Source organism: Pelobates fuscus, chromosome 1 (assembly GCF_036172605.1).
Source record: "Pelobates fuscus isolate aPelFus1 chromosome 1, aPelFus1.pri, whole genome shotgun sequence".
NCBI lineage: Eukaryota > Metazoa > Chordata > Amphibia > Anura > Pelobatidae > Pelobates > Pelobates fuscus.
Window position 1 is genome coordinate 340,215,223 of NC_086317.1, and position 16,627 is coordinate 340,231,849.

General features: G+C 44.3%; 1 protein-coding gene across 1 annotated transcript in view; it reads left to right on the plus strand.

Annotated features, from left to right (window-relative positions):
- The window catches only part of UGGT2 (UDP-glucose glycoprotein glucosyltransferase 2), a 250,653-nt gene that overhangs the window by 215,439 nt on the left and 18,587 nt on the right, over positions 1-16,627 (plus strand). The window contains exons 36-37 of the mRNA XM_063425741.1: positions 508-622; positions 13,104-13,220. Coding sequence (XP_063281811.1) covers positions 508-622; positions 13,104-13,220 — 232 coding nt within the window. The remainder of the gene's footprint in view (positions 1-507; positions 623-13,103; positions 13,221-16,627) is intronic.

Below are 16,627 nucleotides of genomic sequence, written 5' to 3' on the forward strand. Positions count from 1 at the left end.
GAGAGTAGATGTCCCCTGATGGCTATATGCTGATCTATCTAGACTCTAGAGAAATATCCCTCCACTCCATCTTATGGTTAACTCTGCCCTCCACAGTTCTACCCATTTCTAGTCTGGTATTGTCCTCCAAGGTTCCACCCATTCCACCACTCTATGGCACAGACATTGATCTAAGGACTCTCTCACCTCTCTGGTACCTGGACAGAGTCACTATTTTACAACCCCAACCACCCATTTCATTCAAAAGGAGACAATGCCAATGGTGGAAATGAAAAGGCTTCCCTAGAATCAGGGACCTCATAGTTACACTTATCTCCTCCTTAGATTTGCATTAATTACACAATATGCCCCATGAAAATGTTAGAACTACAAAAATCTCATATTTTATCTCTTTATATCTCAAATTTCACCTGGTGGAATTTAATACAGGTTTTAAGTATCAATGTTTCAGAAACTTCTAGATCATGTGATATCTAGAAACCTCATAACTGCTCTTTCGTTTTTCAGTGCATTATATGTGGTGGACTTAAAGAAGTTCAGAAAAATTGCGGCTGGGGACCGACTTCGGGGACAATATCAGGCACTCAGTCAAGATCCAAACAGCTTATCTAATTTGGATCAGGTATGTTCTATTTTATTTTGTATTTTTTGTCATATTTCATTCAGTATCTGTATTTAGCATCTTGTTTCCCTATTTGACAAGGACAGAAAATCCACAAAATGCACCTCTAGATGTAAAGCAGTTCTAATTGAACTTTAGTGCTGTGTTTAATGTATAATGCGTTTGGTTGTTTTCTTTTTTTTTTTTTTTTTTTTTTTGTTTGTTTGTTTTTTTCATTTTAACTAGCCTTTGCCCTATGGGAAATATATATATATATATATATATATATATTGTTTTTTGTATCAAATAATGTAGATTGGAGGAAACCAAAAGCCTGTACTCTTAACAAACACACTACATTACAGTTTTGTTTTTATTTCCTCTTAAACCTGTATTAATTATCCTTTCATCACATAGTAGGTAGGACAAAGAACAGTAGCACCAACTTGTGGTCATTGTTTTGAGACACACTTTGGAAATCTCGAACACTGGTGCAAGGCTTTCTAGTATTAATATTGCATTGCACAACATATTAAATTAAGTAACATCCATTTGAATACGATGAATTCTTGCAAAGATAACCTTTTAGTTGTCTTTTGGTGTGTAAATAAAAAATACATTTTTTAATCTTCTATTGCGAACTGTGGCCTTGCTTTAATAAGCTCTCTTAATTATGCAATACTGCTAGAAAAGCCTTCCAAATTATTTGGCTGGTGAAGTCACCGTTAAAGTCTATGGCACTGTTTTGTAGATAAATAATTTGGAAAGTTTTTAGATTGATTTTGCATCATTAAAAAGTTTATTAAATAGAGACCTGTATTTGATAGGGATAGCGTTTATATTCTTCTGCCTTTTATGTATGTGTTTGTATGTATCCATTTACTGTAAGAAGAAGTCAGTCCTTTATATCAAAGGAAATAGGTCAAATGGTCTGGTCATTCTTGGTTCTTATTTCATAATAGAAAGTTTCCAGTGTATTTAAGAAATTATAAATCATTATATATTGCTGTTGTGCTGTATAGAGTTCTGAAGAAGCTATACTAACTGGCTATTCTCCACTAAGAATTTGATTTATTAGTAAGCCAAGTGGACATAACAAGGGACTTTGTTAAAATAGTTCAGACATTCACAAAATGATCTGCTTGTCTGAAGCTAAAATTCAGTTTAGTGAAGCAAGCAAGAATATAATATTATCTGTGTTATATGATATGTAGTGTCAAATTGGTATATGTAAACTGCTTTGAGATTGTGGGAATGATGTTCCAGTGATTATGCAGCTGTGTGTGACAGCCAATTCATTTGGTAACGATCCTTCTTTTGAATTTTATAAGTAGACATGTTACTGAAATGACCAAACTTGTAGATCCTTAAGATCACTAGTGTGCTTGTAATAGTTGGTAGATTCTGATTTGGTCTAAGTAGTCCCTGGTATTTATCAATTGAAGAAGTATTTTTGTAGTACCTGTGTGAAATGGCACGAAAATCCTAATATCGTTTGAATTTTTTCAAGTAGTTTCTGGGACATCAAAAATTTGAAGAGCTTTAGATTTGGCCTTATCCAACACTTGTGAGAAATATCCACATAGTTGAAAGTTCTTTATCATGTACTGCATTTCATTATTTTAAATGTAGTGGATATAAAGTATGACTAACCTTGTCAATAACAAAAAATACTTCCAATCTAGAAATTAAATGGATTCCTGACTCCAAGAAAAGGATAACTAAACTGATGTAGGTAATCGATTTATGCTTTCTACCAATGACTGTAACTGTCCACGGTAACCATTCCAGATTAAAAAGATGTCATCCACAAATAGTACATAGTCTGTCTAAATATAGTAAAAATCTTATCTTTATTCCGGTCTGCTGCTGCTGTCTCTGCCCCTGATCTGCCTACTTGGCTGACATCATCAAAGCCAATGGTCCCTGTTTCCCCTCTATATAACCCCTGTGCTCTCCTTTTACTGCCTCTTGTGCCCACCACTGCTGCCCCTGTCCCCTCCTCTACTACCCCTGCCCCCCCCCGCCCCCCACTAATTAGTCTCAATTAGTCTTTGAATTTTGCAGCAGAATTTCTTTTGGCAAGTATTATGACTTGTGCGTCTTGTACGTCTATAACGTACAGGATTGTACAACGAGTGTTCTTTGTCCGCCGGTCAAATTACTATATTTGAAAATGTGGACAAATCTTTTGTTTTCAAGCGTAGCTAGTAGCGTAGGAATTGATATGTAGGTTGTTTATTTTAACCTAACTCTGCCAAACAATTTAATGAAATCCCCCAGTAGTTCCTTACAGAGAAGCCGCAGGCTTGGAAAATATTTGTACATTTTACAACAAAAGTAATGCACAGCTGCTGATATAAAAGCAAGATCAGATTTTAAGGAGCACAAAAAGAATCCTATTCAATTCCATAAACGTGTATAAAGTCTACATTTTTCTTGGCTTTTTACTTTGTTTTTTCATTTCATTGCATAGTAGTTTACACATATTTCTCTCACTAATGTTCAAATACCCGGGAGCACAAACCCCAACTGTTCTTTGCTCTCAAAAAACTTTCAGTGCCTTCCTGCCAGCACCATACAATGAACTATTTTTCTATTACTAAACCTTCCTGCTTTCTTTAATGCAGTTTCGTAGCAGAGGTCAGAAATGATGTGCATACTGCATAAAGGGTTTGGGTTTCCAACCTTATCAAAAATAGGTCTATAGTTTGAATCACAGGGACCTCTTACAATTAAACGCTGTGACTGATATAGCATGAGTTAATTAAAGAATATCTGATTAGTAAATCACACACATAACCAATCCTCATTAAACATCAGAGGTTGCAATTCTGTACCTGTTTGCTCTTGTTTGTTTCTGTGTTTTTATTTTAGTTTTTTAGGGTGTGTTTTTTTTTCTTTTTGGTTTTATACCACTGACATATTTCCAGATACAATTTACGTTTCCCACTGGTGGTTTTGGGGAAAACAACACCTGACATTCTATCTTTTAGTTGTTTAATTGCATCCGAGGGAACATGTTTAGTAAGGTTCCCTTAGGTTATCAGATGTTCTGCATAATAAATAGATACATTTTTTTTTCTTTGTTCTCTTCTGATTCATTACAGTAAATTGTTGGCATTTAAAGAAGAAATATCCTTTGGGCTAATTTGTCTTTCCACATATTTTCTTGATTGCAGTACTGTTTACAAGAGAACAGTATGTAACAGAGTCATTGTAAAGGATTTAATGTGGTACCAGCAGAAAACACTCCTCGTAATATATTGTTGATACATTTTTTGCAGGCTTTAATTTTCTCTCTGTGACTAGCTCATTAAGAGCAATTTATGTCCTAGTCAGTGAATCTCATTCAATCTCTTAGTTTTGCTAATGCATTTAAAAGACAAAAATGACTTGGATACATAATCAATGCAACTGACTACACTGATTCATGCAGTGTTTATGGGATATACTGAATCCAACTGTAATGAGACAGATGCTGAACTGCAAGCAACCTTTAAAGGAGAGCGGTCCATTGCAAATCAAACCAAACATTTGTTTTGTTTTGGTTTTTTCTTTTGTGAGTATTAAATAGTGTTCTATACAAATTTCTAGGGTTTTGTTTTTTCATACGTTAAATAGGCATGCTTAGCTGTGTTGCAGGTGCTTATTATTTTATTACTTCAGAGTATAGGGAGTAAAATCTATCAAAATTTATAGAAAACCCTACTTTACAAGTGATATAATCTCAAATATTTTTGAATATCTGTAATATCAACATATTCTATCAAATAGTATTAATATCTGAAATTACATTGGCACTCGGACAAGTTATGAAGAAACGCAAGTCTTGGTTAATTGGGGGGGGGGGGGGGTAGAGGGCCTGGCTACAGAAGATCAGTAATCACATGGACCTTTCACTGTTTTATTCTTAGCAAGTTCTCCTGTTGTGTGTTACATCATGTGCTCATACTTCCTGTAGTACAGAATAGTCACCTGTGTAGGCAGCAAATGAGAGAAGACCATGCTCCTGCATGCACAGTTCTTCTGCTGTTCAGTTGGAGCACCCTTAAACATCCTAAGCTAAGCAAGAGATGACAAATCTTTGCATGAGGCCACACCCCATACATTTATAATCCAAATAATCTGCAATAAAAAATGTCGCAAAATAGTGTAATACAATAAAACACCCTGTAGTAGTTAATGAACTATTGCACTCACAAGGATAAGGTATTGGCAGGCAGAGCAGAAATCACTTACAGCTGGAATATTCTGTGCTTCAAATCCCAGTAGTTTCAGTATCCTATACAAGGAAATAAAATGGCAGACATAGTGCAAAACTGTATTATATTAAAATAGATTTATTCATAATATTGCACTCACAAATGTCCATGAGGTAAAAGGTACACCAAAACAAATTGTTTCAGGATCCTCAGTCCAGAATTTTACTTCATATGACCATAATTGAAAAAGGGATCCAGCAAAAATGTGTAACACAAGTTAATAAATAAACAGTACACATTTTGTCCACTGTTGCACAGACAAAACGCGTAGGGTTTGTTACTTTATTGTTTAGCCCCCGTTCGTTGAGGGACGTCGGAAGGGGCGGAGCGTCGCTCCCCAACGCCGAGGGACTAAGATAAGTAAATACATTTTTAACCCTTTATTTACTGGGTGGCACAAGGGCTGGGGGAGGCCGTGGGAGCGTTAGTGCCAGGAATACAGTTTTGTATTCCTGGCACTGTAGTATCCCTTAAATCTAAACAAATGTGTTATGGTGCCAGGAGGCGCTTTGTTATCTTAAGTGAACCGTTATCGAACTTTGGGGTTAAACCAATTGAGAACTCTTTAACCCTTAAGATAAGAGTGCATCCACGTGCCTCCTGGCAGGGGCACTACAGTCACCAAAACAAATTTAGCTTAATGAAGCAGTTTTGTATAGATCAGGGCTTGACAAATTTTATATCTGTGTTCAGTAGCGATATGGGTCTAAGGTTCTGTCCTTTATTAGGGGGTTTACCTGGTTTTGACAATGCCGTTATATGTGCCATCAGCATCTCCTTTGGTGTAGAACCTCTCTGTAGCATATTCTGGTAGGCTCCAAGCAGGGAGGGGCCCTAGCGTGTTGTGGTATGTTTTGTAGTATTGGTTTGAAAACCCATTTGGTCCTGGTGATTTCACAGTAGGCAGTGCTTTAATAGTGGAGGTAATTTCGTCTATCGTAATTGGGTCTTCTAGTGTTTGTTGTTGTTCTGGGAAAAGGGTTGGTAGGTGGACTTGGGCCAAGAAATTATTTATGCTTGTTTTGTTTAGTTGGTGAGTGTTGTTGTCTTGTTTGAGGTTGTAGAGTCCCGCGTAATATGTTGCCAGTTCATCTGCTATGTGTTGGGGATTGTATATTTTTGTGCCGTCCGGGTGTGTAAGAAATTGGATTTTCGATGATTGTCTCTGCTGTCTGAGGCGTGATGCAAGTAGTTTCCCTGCTTTATTACCGTATTTATCGCCGTATAACACGCGGGGAGGGGGGGTACACTATGGGAGGGAGGGGGGGGAAGTACACTATGGGAGGGGAGGGGGGGAAGTACACTATGGGAGGGGAGGGGGGGAAGTACACTATGGGAGGGGAGGGGGGGGAAGTACACTATGGGAGGGGAGGGGAGGGGGGGAAGTACACTATGGGAGGGGAGGGGAGGGGGGGAAGTACACTATGGGAGGGGAGGGGAGGGGGGAAGTACACTATGGGAGGGGAGGGGAGGGGGGAAGTACACTATGGGAGGGGAGGGGAGGGGGGAAGTACACTATGGGAGGGGAGGGGAGGGGGGAAGTACACTATGGGAGGGGAGGGGAGGGGGGAAGTACACTATGGGAGGGGAGGGGAGGGGGGAAGTACACTATGGGAGGGGAGGGGAGGGGGGAAGTACACTATGGGAGGGGAGGGGGGAAGTACACTATGGGAGGGGAGGGGGGAAGTACACTATGGGAGGGGAGGGGGGAAGTACACTATGGGAGGGGAGGGGGGAAGTACACTATGGGAGGGGAGGGGAGGGGAGGGGGGAAGTACACTATGGGAGGGGAGGGGAGGGGGGGAAGTACACTATGGGAGGGGAGGGGAGGGGGGGAAGTACACTATGGGAGGGGAGGGGAGGGGGGGAAGTACACTATGGGAGGGGAGGGGAGGGGAGGGGAGGAAGTACACTATGGGAGGGGAGGGGAGGGGAGGAAGTACACTATGGGAGGGGAGGGGAGGGGAGGGGGGAAGTACACTAGGGGAGGGGAGGGGGGAAGTACACTATGGGAGGGGAGGGGAGGGGGGAAGTACACTATGGGAGGGGAGGGGAGGGGGGAAGTACACTATGGGAGGGGAGGGGAGGGGGGGAAGTACACTATGGGAGGGGAGGGGAGGGGGGGAAGTACACTATGGGAGGGGAGGGGAGGGGGGGAAGTACACTATGGGAGGGGAGGGGAGGGGGGGAAGTACACTATGGGAGGGGAGGGGAGGGGGGGAAGTACACTATGGGAGGGGAGGGGAGGGGGGGAAGTACACTATGGGAGGGGAGGGGAGGGGGGGAAGTACACTATGGGAGGGAGGGGAGGGGGGGAAGTACACTATGGGAGGGAGGGGAGGGGGGGAAGTACACTATGGGAGGGGAGGGGAGGGGGGGAAGTACACTATGGGAGGGGAGGGGAGGGGGGGAAGTACACTATGGGAGGGGAGGGGAGGGGGGGAAGTACACTATGGGAGGGGAGGGGAGGGGGGGAAGTACACTATGGGAGGGGAGGGGAGGGGGGGAAGTACACTATGGGAGGGGAGGGGAGGGGGGGAAGTACACTATGGGAGGGGAGGGGAGGGGGGGAAGTACACTATGGGAGGGGAGGGGAGGGGGGGAAGTACACTATGGGAGGGGAGGGGAGGGGGGGAAGTACACTATGGGAGGGGAGGGGAGGGGGGGAAGTACACTATGGGAGGGGAGGGGAGGGGGGGAAGTACACTATGGGAGGGGAGGGGAGGGGGGGAAGTACACTATGGGAGGGGAGGGGAGGGGGGGAAGTACACTATGGGAGGGGAGGGGAGGGGGGGAAGTACACTATGGGAGGGGAGGGGAGGGGGGGAAGTACACTATGGGAGGGGAGGGGAGGGGGGGAAGTACACTATGGGAGGGGAGGGGAGGGGGGAAGTACACTATGGGAGGGGAGGGGAGGGGGGAAGTACACTATGGGAGGGGAGGGGAGGGGGGAAGTACACTATGGGAGGGGAGGGGAGGGGGGAAGTACACTATGGGAGGGGAGGGGAGGGGGGAAGTACACTATGGGAGGGGAGGGGAGGGGGGAAGTACACTATGGGAGGGGAGGGGGGGAGAATACTATGGGAGGGGAGGGGGGGAGAATACTATGGGAGGGGAAGGGGGGAGAATACTATGGGAGGGGGGGGAATACTATGGAAAGGGGGGGACACTATGGGATGAGGGGGGGACACTATGGGATGAGGGGGGGGGAATACTATGGGAGGGGGGGAAATTTCCTGGAATTTCTTTCTAAAAATGAGGTGCGTGTTATACGCCGGTGCGTGTTATACACCGATAAATACGGTATGTACCTGCCTTGGCTATCTGTGTTTAGTGTGAGTAGTTCAAATGCTTGTGATCTATGTATCAAGATTGACACCCCTCTTGCTTTGGAGGTGTGGGCTGCGTGGTATTGAGTAGGGTAGTCCTTCGTGCCAAAGGAGGGAATTCTGGATTTGACAAAGTGTGTCTCTTGTATGCACAAAATGTCAGCTTGGATCTGTTTTGCATCTCTCCGTAACATCCTACGTTTGTGAGGGGTATTGATGCCGCTCACATTATGTGAGTGTATAATCAGCATTTAGGGATGTGAAGTTAGGTCTGTGGTCTCTCTGTTTGGTCGTGGCGCTAAAGCAGGTTTGGGTGTGAGTCCTATTCCATGGTACTCTTGTTCTGTGGTCCTGGGTGGTGACGTGATGTTTAGCATTAGCGTTAATCTGTTTTGGATTTGGTCCGGTGGTTATTACATCTTGTACCAGACCTGGGTTTGGAGTAGTGTGGTTCCATTCGGTACAGTTCTTTTCAAAGCCGGGGGTAGGGTTCCAGAGGGGGTGGCAGGAGTGGGTTGTGTTTAAATGGCTTTTAAATAATAATTATTTCTTCTCTGATTCAATTTTTTTTGTCTACAGCTTCAGTGTCCTTGAGGGACAGGTTTGCTCCTAGCTATGCTAGTTTGTTACGGCTGGCTGGGAAGAGAAGATAATTTATGCCACCAAAGAGTAGATAGTGAATCTGGTCACCTACCATAGATGTATTTTTTTTATTTGGAAAGGTTCTACAGATGTTTTAACTTATTATTTTTTAGATAAATGTAATTATATTGACTGGGGAATTCCATTAACAAGTCAATTTAGCATTGCAAACTGGTTTGGTTTTTTTTTAGTGCTTGAAATTAATATTGAGGATAACATTTTGAAAACAAAGAAATCATACTAAATAAGCCCTACACTACGAGATACACGATACCCAGTGGGGTTTTTCGCGAACCATCAGATGCCCAAAAGTGGCAATTCTGTTCGCAAACACAATACCTTTTGACTGTACGGATACTCTGGCCGATAATATGGGACGCTACCTATTTGTAAAGGGCATTATAGCCGGCTGCTTATATACCTTCGCAAGCATCTATGCCCCAAACACCCGACAGGGCAGGTTTGTTCAACAGACTCTAAGGAAGCTCGAGAGATTCCGGGAGGGATTCCTGGTGGTGGCAGGGGACTTGAATGTGGCCCTGGAACCGAGGTGTGACACCTCCAGAGGCACTAGTTCCCTCACACGCCAAGACCTACAAGCCATCCAAAAGGCCCTAAGGGGCTCCGGACTCATCAACAGTTGGAGGGTGATGCACCCCGGAGACAGGGATTTCACCTACTATTCCGCGGTGCATAAATCCTACAGCAGGCTGGATTACATACTAGTGTCCCAGGAGTTTCTGCCTATGCTGACCTCGGCGGAGATACTGCCTATGACCGGGTCCGACCACTCTCCAGTGTCGTCAAAACTCAAATCCCCCCTGTTCAGACCAAGGGACTGCCAATGGCGGATGAATGAATCGATCCTTAATGACGCACCAGTAGTCGCGGAACTTCAAACTGCAATAACAACATTCTTTGAGGAAAATGATTCCCCAGAAACCCCAGCCCTGATGGTTTGGGAAACACACAAATGTGTTATTCGGGGACATCTCATTAAATTATGCACCCACAGGCAGAAGCAGCAGCGCCAGCACGTGGCCGAGCTATCCCTGGAAGCCTCCCATAAGACCTCTCCGACTGACGCAGACTACAAATCCCTCCTAGATGCTAGATGGGAATTGAGGGACATTCTCCAACGCAAACTACAGTACACGATCCGCAAATCTCAGCGTTTCTTTTACGAATACTCGGGCAAATGTGGCCGTCTACTTGCCCGAACCTTACAGAGGAGGCTTAGGATGAGCCAGATTACAAAAATTAAAAACAGAGACCAGACGACTACTCAAATCCCAGACGAAATCCTGGGCACCTTTTAAGGGTTTTATAGCGACTTATATAACTTACCTGCAGACGACACCCCAGATGCCCGCCGCCTCAGACATTCACGTAGAGCGGAGTACCTACAACAGCATGTTGAGAGGACCCTAAACCGGGAAGAGGCAGACGCTCTGGAAGCCCCCATTACAATAGAGAAGCTCCAAGCGGCGTTGAAAAGCTCAAAGACGAATAAGGCGCCGGGCCCGGACGGCCTACCAGTGCGGTACTTTAAGGAATTGGGGGACGTACTCCTGCCTAAGCTCCTGACTGGACTCAATTCACTTATAGATGGAGGCGCGCTCCCCAGAGACGCCCTGTCTGCGACGATTACGGTAATCCTGAAGGAAGGACTCGGCCAACTGCGCCAGTTATCGACCGATCTCGCTGCTGAACGCAGACCTGAAGCTCTTCACGAAAGTTATAGCGACGCGCATAGGCTGGGTCCTGCCAGACTTGATACACCCCGACCAGGTTGGGTTTGTTCCGGGCCGAGAGGCAAGGGACAACACCATCCGCGCCCTGAATGTCATTCACGCCTCGAAACAGTCGGCACAGAAGGTCCTTCTCCTCTCAACCGACGCGGAGAAGGCCTTTAACTGGGTAGACTGGCGCTACATGCTAGCGACACTCCAGGCAATGGGCTTCGGCCCCCACCTCTTGGTGTGGATCTCCTCCCTATATACAATACCATCAGCCAGGATTAGGGTGAACGGTGCATTATCGGACCCGGTGCACATACGCAACGGGACGAGGCAGGGATGCCCGCTGTCCCCCCTTCTGTTTGCCCTCTCCCTGAAGCCCTTCCTGGGGGCGGTCAGACGGGATGGGGGCATGAGGGGATTTGCTCAAACCTCTACGTGATGCTGATAACCTCCACGCAGCATGAGCCTTTGAAACACATAACGCGCTGGGAAGAAGCCATAGGGGTAACGTTGACGGCTCCCCAATGGACGAACATTCATATTTTGACCCACCAAAGCTCAATAATCTCCAAACAGCAAGAACTCAATTATAAATTACTGACCAACTGGTACAGGACGCCCGAGAGGCTACAACAGATGATACCAGACTCTTCGGCGACCTGCTGGCGCTGCGAAAACGAGGTAGGCACAGCTCTTCATATATGGTGGTCTTGCCGGAAGATAACCCCATACTGGCGACAAATACAAACTCAGATCAAACATATCACTGACACAGACATCCCCCTGCAGCCACTCCAGTTGCTTCTTCACGACACACCGCTACACATCTCAAAATATAAAAAAACGCTAACCAAACACCTATTGAACGCGGCCAAAATGCTCATCCCAACACGATGGCGCAACACACAGGTACCCACCATGCAACACTGGATGGACAAGGTCGAGGAAATACATGGGATGGAACAGTTAACCGCCGCACTACGTGGCACCACAGAAAGATACGTGCAAATCTGGACGTCGTGGCTAATGTATATATCGGACAGACCGAACTTGACACCTGCACTTGTGACTGACGCAAACCCGAAGCTTGGAACGCTCCAGATGACCGAACCATGAGGGACCCTCTTCGGACCCTGGGGGCGCGCTCAGCTGGATGGTGGGGGGGCCGCGGCCACTGTGGCGACTGTACCTTCCCTTCCCTTCTCCCCCCCCCTCCTGCCACACCCTTGTCATCCAGCCCCCCCACCCCTTCTCTGCCCTTCCCCACATTTTCTGAACCCACTGACCCCTATACGTCACACACACACTCAGGATAGACTGAGCCGAGGCCCTCGCCTCCTGCATACCATCATGCTATAGTCCTGAGAGGGGCCGCACACGGGCTCGCCGGACAAGCCCTGACCCATGGTCAACCACCATGGATCGGCCTGAATAAACAGCAGTTCGCAAAAGGTAATATAAGGATAACCACGGAAGGATAGGATGGCCATAGGCGTTCACTGGGAGGCATAATGGGCCCTAGACCTCGCGAGAGGCGGACGGACTGTGGACCTCCAAAGACCAAGCATGTAACTAAGCTAGACGCAACTCACCACCAGATAGAGACCCCAAACCCTACAGCTATTACACCTGGACTGACTAACCTCCACACCCCCCCAAACAAAAAACAAAAGAGACACGACCACGCTTCAAGTAGGGATACCCACCGCCCAAGAGCCCATGGTCCGACATCACTGGCAGTGGGGGGGGGAGGTTGTCGGGGAACTCAAACAAAGCAAAAACAGCTACACCGCTTACAAAGCGAATCATAGGCCCTGTAAACCTCGCTCACTACTGTCGCTGCTGTAGAGAGGGGGATGTATAAATAGGACCGCAACACAAACCCATACCGACCACCCACTTGACATACCTAACGGAGACCGGTTTTATTATATACCCTACCAGGGATCATGGTTACACGAGCGGTAACGGTACTCTCACACGGAGCCCCCTGTTCAGCTGGCTCCGCTTTTCCCCACCCTATTGACCATAGATCTCTACAAAGTCTCACTGCATGGGCTATCGGACTAAGTTTAAACATTGAGCATGTCAGTAACTGTCATTTTATGTACAATACGTGCAAACTCAGTATAAGTTAAGATGCTATATTACAGTGTTTGTTCTTGCAACTTGTCCTATTTTATATCAGAAAATAAGATTGACAAAAAAAAAAAAGAAATGGGCCTTACTTCAAAAGGCAGCCACATTTGAACAATATCAAAGTCAGTGAATGTCTAAGTCAATGTTTATAGTTATAATTGGGCTAGAACTATTACATACCAGATTTGCCTTATTTTGTATTAATGGGATAAAACAAGTTTTTTTGGGTATCTTAAATAACTTTTTTCAATAGGAATTCGAAGGTATGCTTTTATGTATAAATTGTATTGCTGAAATGAGTTCCACAAAATCTAATTTGGAATTATTGCAGTAATTAAAACATTATTTTTAATATATTTTGCCTGATTTTATTCCTTCCAAATAGGATCTACCGAATAACATGATCCATCAAGTGACTATAAAATCTCTTCCCCAAGAATGGCTGTGGTGTGAAACATGGTGTGATGACAAATCCAAGGAAAAAGCCAAAACAATTGACTTGGTAAGTGACCTTTACCAGAATTGCACTGATATTTAGTTTATTGAGACTGTGTTTATCTGTATTCGTTTAATGCAATGATTGACCTTGTTACAGTTCTGCAATAATTGTAAACGTCTACTAGAGCCAAACAGGCTATGGCATATCAAGAGTCCGAGTGGGACTTCAGATATCTGCTAATGCAAAAAGGTGGTGAGGGACAATTCTCAATTTATGCATTGCAGCTCTTAGAGGAAGTGATCTCAGATCACTTCCTCCCTGAACTTGTGGATGGGAATCCAAAATGGAGTAGAGCAGTTCGCAGCCTCTATCGCAGCTTCTGCTCTTGACCCAAACCTGGCCAGCCTTGACCCAAAGGAAACTACCCACACTGCTAAATATACACAGAACTGCAGAATAAGCCCCCCTCTCATATAAATAATACAAACAGCCCACACACAATTACACACACAGTCCCCATAAACACAAAACCACTGAAAATCCTCATACATGCAGACAACCCCACAAGCAGCCTCTCACATGCAATACCACAAGCAGGCTCACACATACACAAACCCAGCGTTAACATTGATGGTATCCTTCAATTTAGCTTTAGACATAGCTTTTTGATTAAAAAGCCATTTTAGTTTTAGTCATATATTAGTTATCTGAATTGCTTAGTCTAGTTTTTAGTCGACTAAATATCCAGTAGAAACTTTGACGAAAATTGTTAGTGAACGAAATGTACACTGCACAATCCACCAAACACAACATAACATATCATCCCCACAGTTTCACAGGCAACCCCCATACAATACACAGTCCTCATTTATAGGTTATCAAACTACTCATGAACATATACAATATAACAGCCCACATACTCACAGATACAACATTACAAAGCAACTGCAGCACCCATAAATAACACAAGCAGAATATGGCAACATACACACCTCAATTTAAAAAAATAAAAATAAACATCCCTTCTCTGTTGTAGAACTAGAAGAATCATTCTGCTGGGAAAAGATAGAGCTTCATTGGTGTTGCAGATCATATCTAGATATGTACCATAGTTAAATTTGCAGTGTGTCTTTTTTTGTTTTGCTTTGTTTTGTTTTTCTTACACCCTACTAATTTGAATTGAGAAAGATAAATGTCTGACAACACCATCATTACCCAACGCTCCAAGCCAATTATGCTGGTACATCTTTTTATCTTGTTTGAAATAATGTTCTGGGTTTGCCCCTCCAAACCTTTCATTTGTAGTCTTTATAGTAAGGGTTGCTTCTGAGTAAAGCACATTGTTTGATATGGGAATTAAACATGACAATCTTGTTGCTAGGATTTCGAATAGGGTACTGAATTCTGCCCTTTAAGCTGCCTGCAGAGCTGTCAGAGTTGCTAATGACACAATGCAAGCAGCTGTAGGCAAGACATGAATCTTGGTGGAGGAAAAGGGATTACTAGTGTTACTGGTACCTGCTCACATTTTAAATGCAATTTCCTAGGTTACTTTGCTAGGGTGGTAATTATTGCAATGAAAATAGTGTAAACATGTTTCATTTGTAAATTTAGTCAGTAAACGTTATAGATTATATGAAGTACAAAGCTGTGTCTTGCTCCACTTTTCTGTGGACTTCTTGATTATTCAGTGATTCACAATATTTTTTAGCTAGTATGTGTGATCACTTGCACATCCATAATCCATAAATGTCAGATCTCCCTGGGAGGAAACATGATACAAGAACACCTGCAGGCAGAGTGGAACCTGGAAGGAGCTCCTTTCCTGCCACTAGACAACAAGGACCACAGGGATTGTACTTTTTGCCCCCTCTCACTAGTTGGTACAAGCATTACCTGTGATGCATGTCCTGTGACTGTATCACTGCATGTGTGTTATATAGTTGTGTGTCTCTACTATTCACAACCATTGGACTGTGTATGTGTGTAACTGTGTATCATGATATGCATGTTACTGTGTGTCAGTTGTGTGAATATGTTGTATGATTTTGTGTCTGAGCATATGGTTATGTGTCTATGTATGTCACTGTGTGTGTCTATGTTTGTATGTGACAGCATGTAAGATTGCATGTCTGTATGCATGCATGGGACTGTGTATGTGTGGGGGAAAAAAGGGTAAGAGGCATACATTTTCCTAACACTATAATGCCCTCTAATTCCCCCCTCCTTCGTGGCCCCCTCGTGTCCAATAAAGGGTTAAAAAACTATGTCCCTTGGCACTGGGTCGGCGCTCCACTTCCTCCTACATCATCCGAAGTGAGGGGAAAGCACTGCAAGCGTTTTAGGCCATCCACATAGGAAAGCATTGTCTTAATACTTTCCTATGGGGATTTCACTGACGCTGGATGTCCAGTGTCAAGCGATTTAGAGTTCGGTAAACTACCGGAAGCGAATCTGGCTTCTGGTAATTAGCCATTAGGGGCTGTCTTAGTCTTGCGATGTAAACATTGCAGTTTTCCAAAAAACTGCAACGTTTTACATTGCAGGACCAAGGGTGACAGGGACACTGCACCCAGACCACTTCAATAAATTAAAGTAGTCTGGGTACCTATAGTGTTCCTTTAAAAGGTACAAAAGGTAAGGTGCCGTTAAGAGACACACAAGTGGTAAGGGGGTGAGAGATAAACAAAATGTTAAATGGGTTAAGATATTAAGATATGCACAAGGTGGGAAGAGAGGGATTAGGAGAAACACACAAGGTCAGGAGTTGCATACAATTGGATGTCAGTGTGTGGAGCAACATGGAAAAGATTAAAGTTAAGGGGTGTGGGGGCAACCTTCACATCTGCCCCAGGTGCCAAGTAAGATTGGTACACTTCTGCATGGAGGTTTTTTCAAGTAAATGCAGGGTAAGATGAGACCGTGCTCATGACATTCATAACACATGGCAGTTGTAACTGGTGGCAATAGAATAGCACAGGTGATCCCAATTATTTTTTCCAGTGGAACCCTTTGACATAGTGTATCAACATCGTTGATCCCCTGCCCCCCAAAAAACAAACAATTTTGCGCCGTTGCATAAACATTTCAATTAGAGGAGCATAATGTCTTCATTTTTGGCACAAATCACACACACACAGATACACACTGGTACACAGATGCACACACTTTGACACACAGTGTGTATCTGTGTGTGTATGTATCTGTGTGTCAAGGCGTGTGTGTGTGCGTGCCAGTGTGTGTATCTGTGTGTCAAGTTGCGTATATCTTTGTATGTGCTGGTGTGTGTGTGTGTCTAGGTGTGTGTATCTGTCTTTGTATTTGCCAGTGTGTGTGTCAAGATGTGTGTACTCTGGCACATAGTGGAACACAGATACACACACTGACTGAATCACTGAAACACAAATACACATACTGACAGATACGCACACTGGCACACTGATACATACATTGGCACATACACACACTAA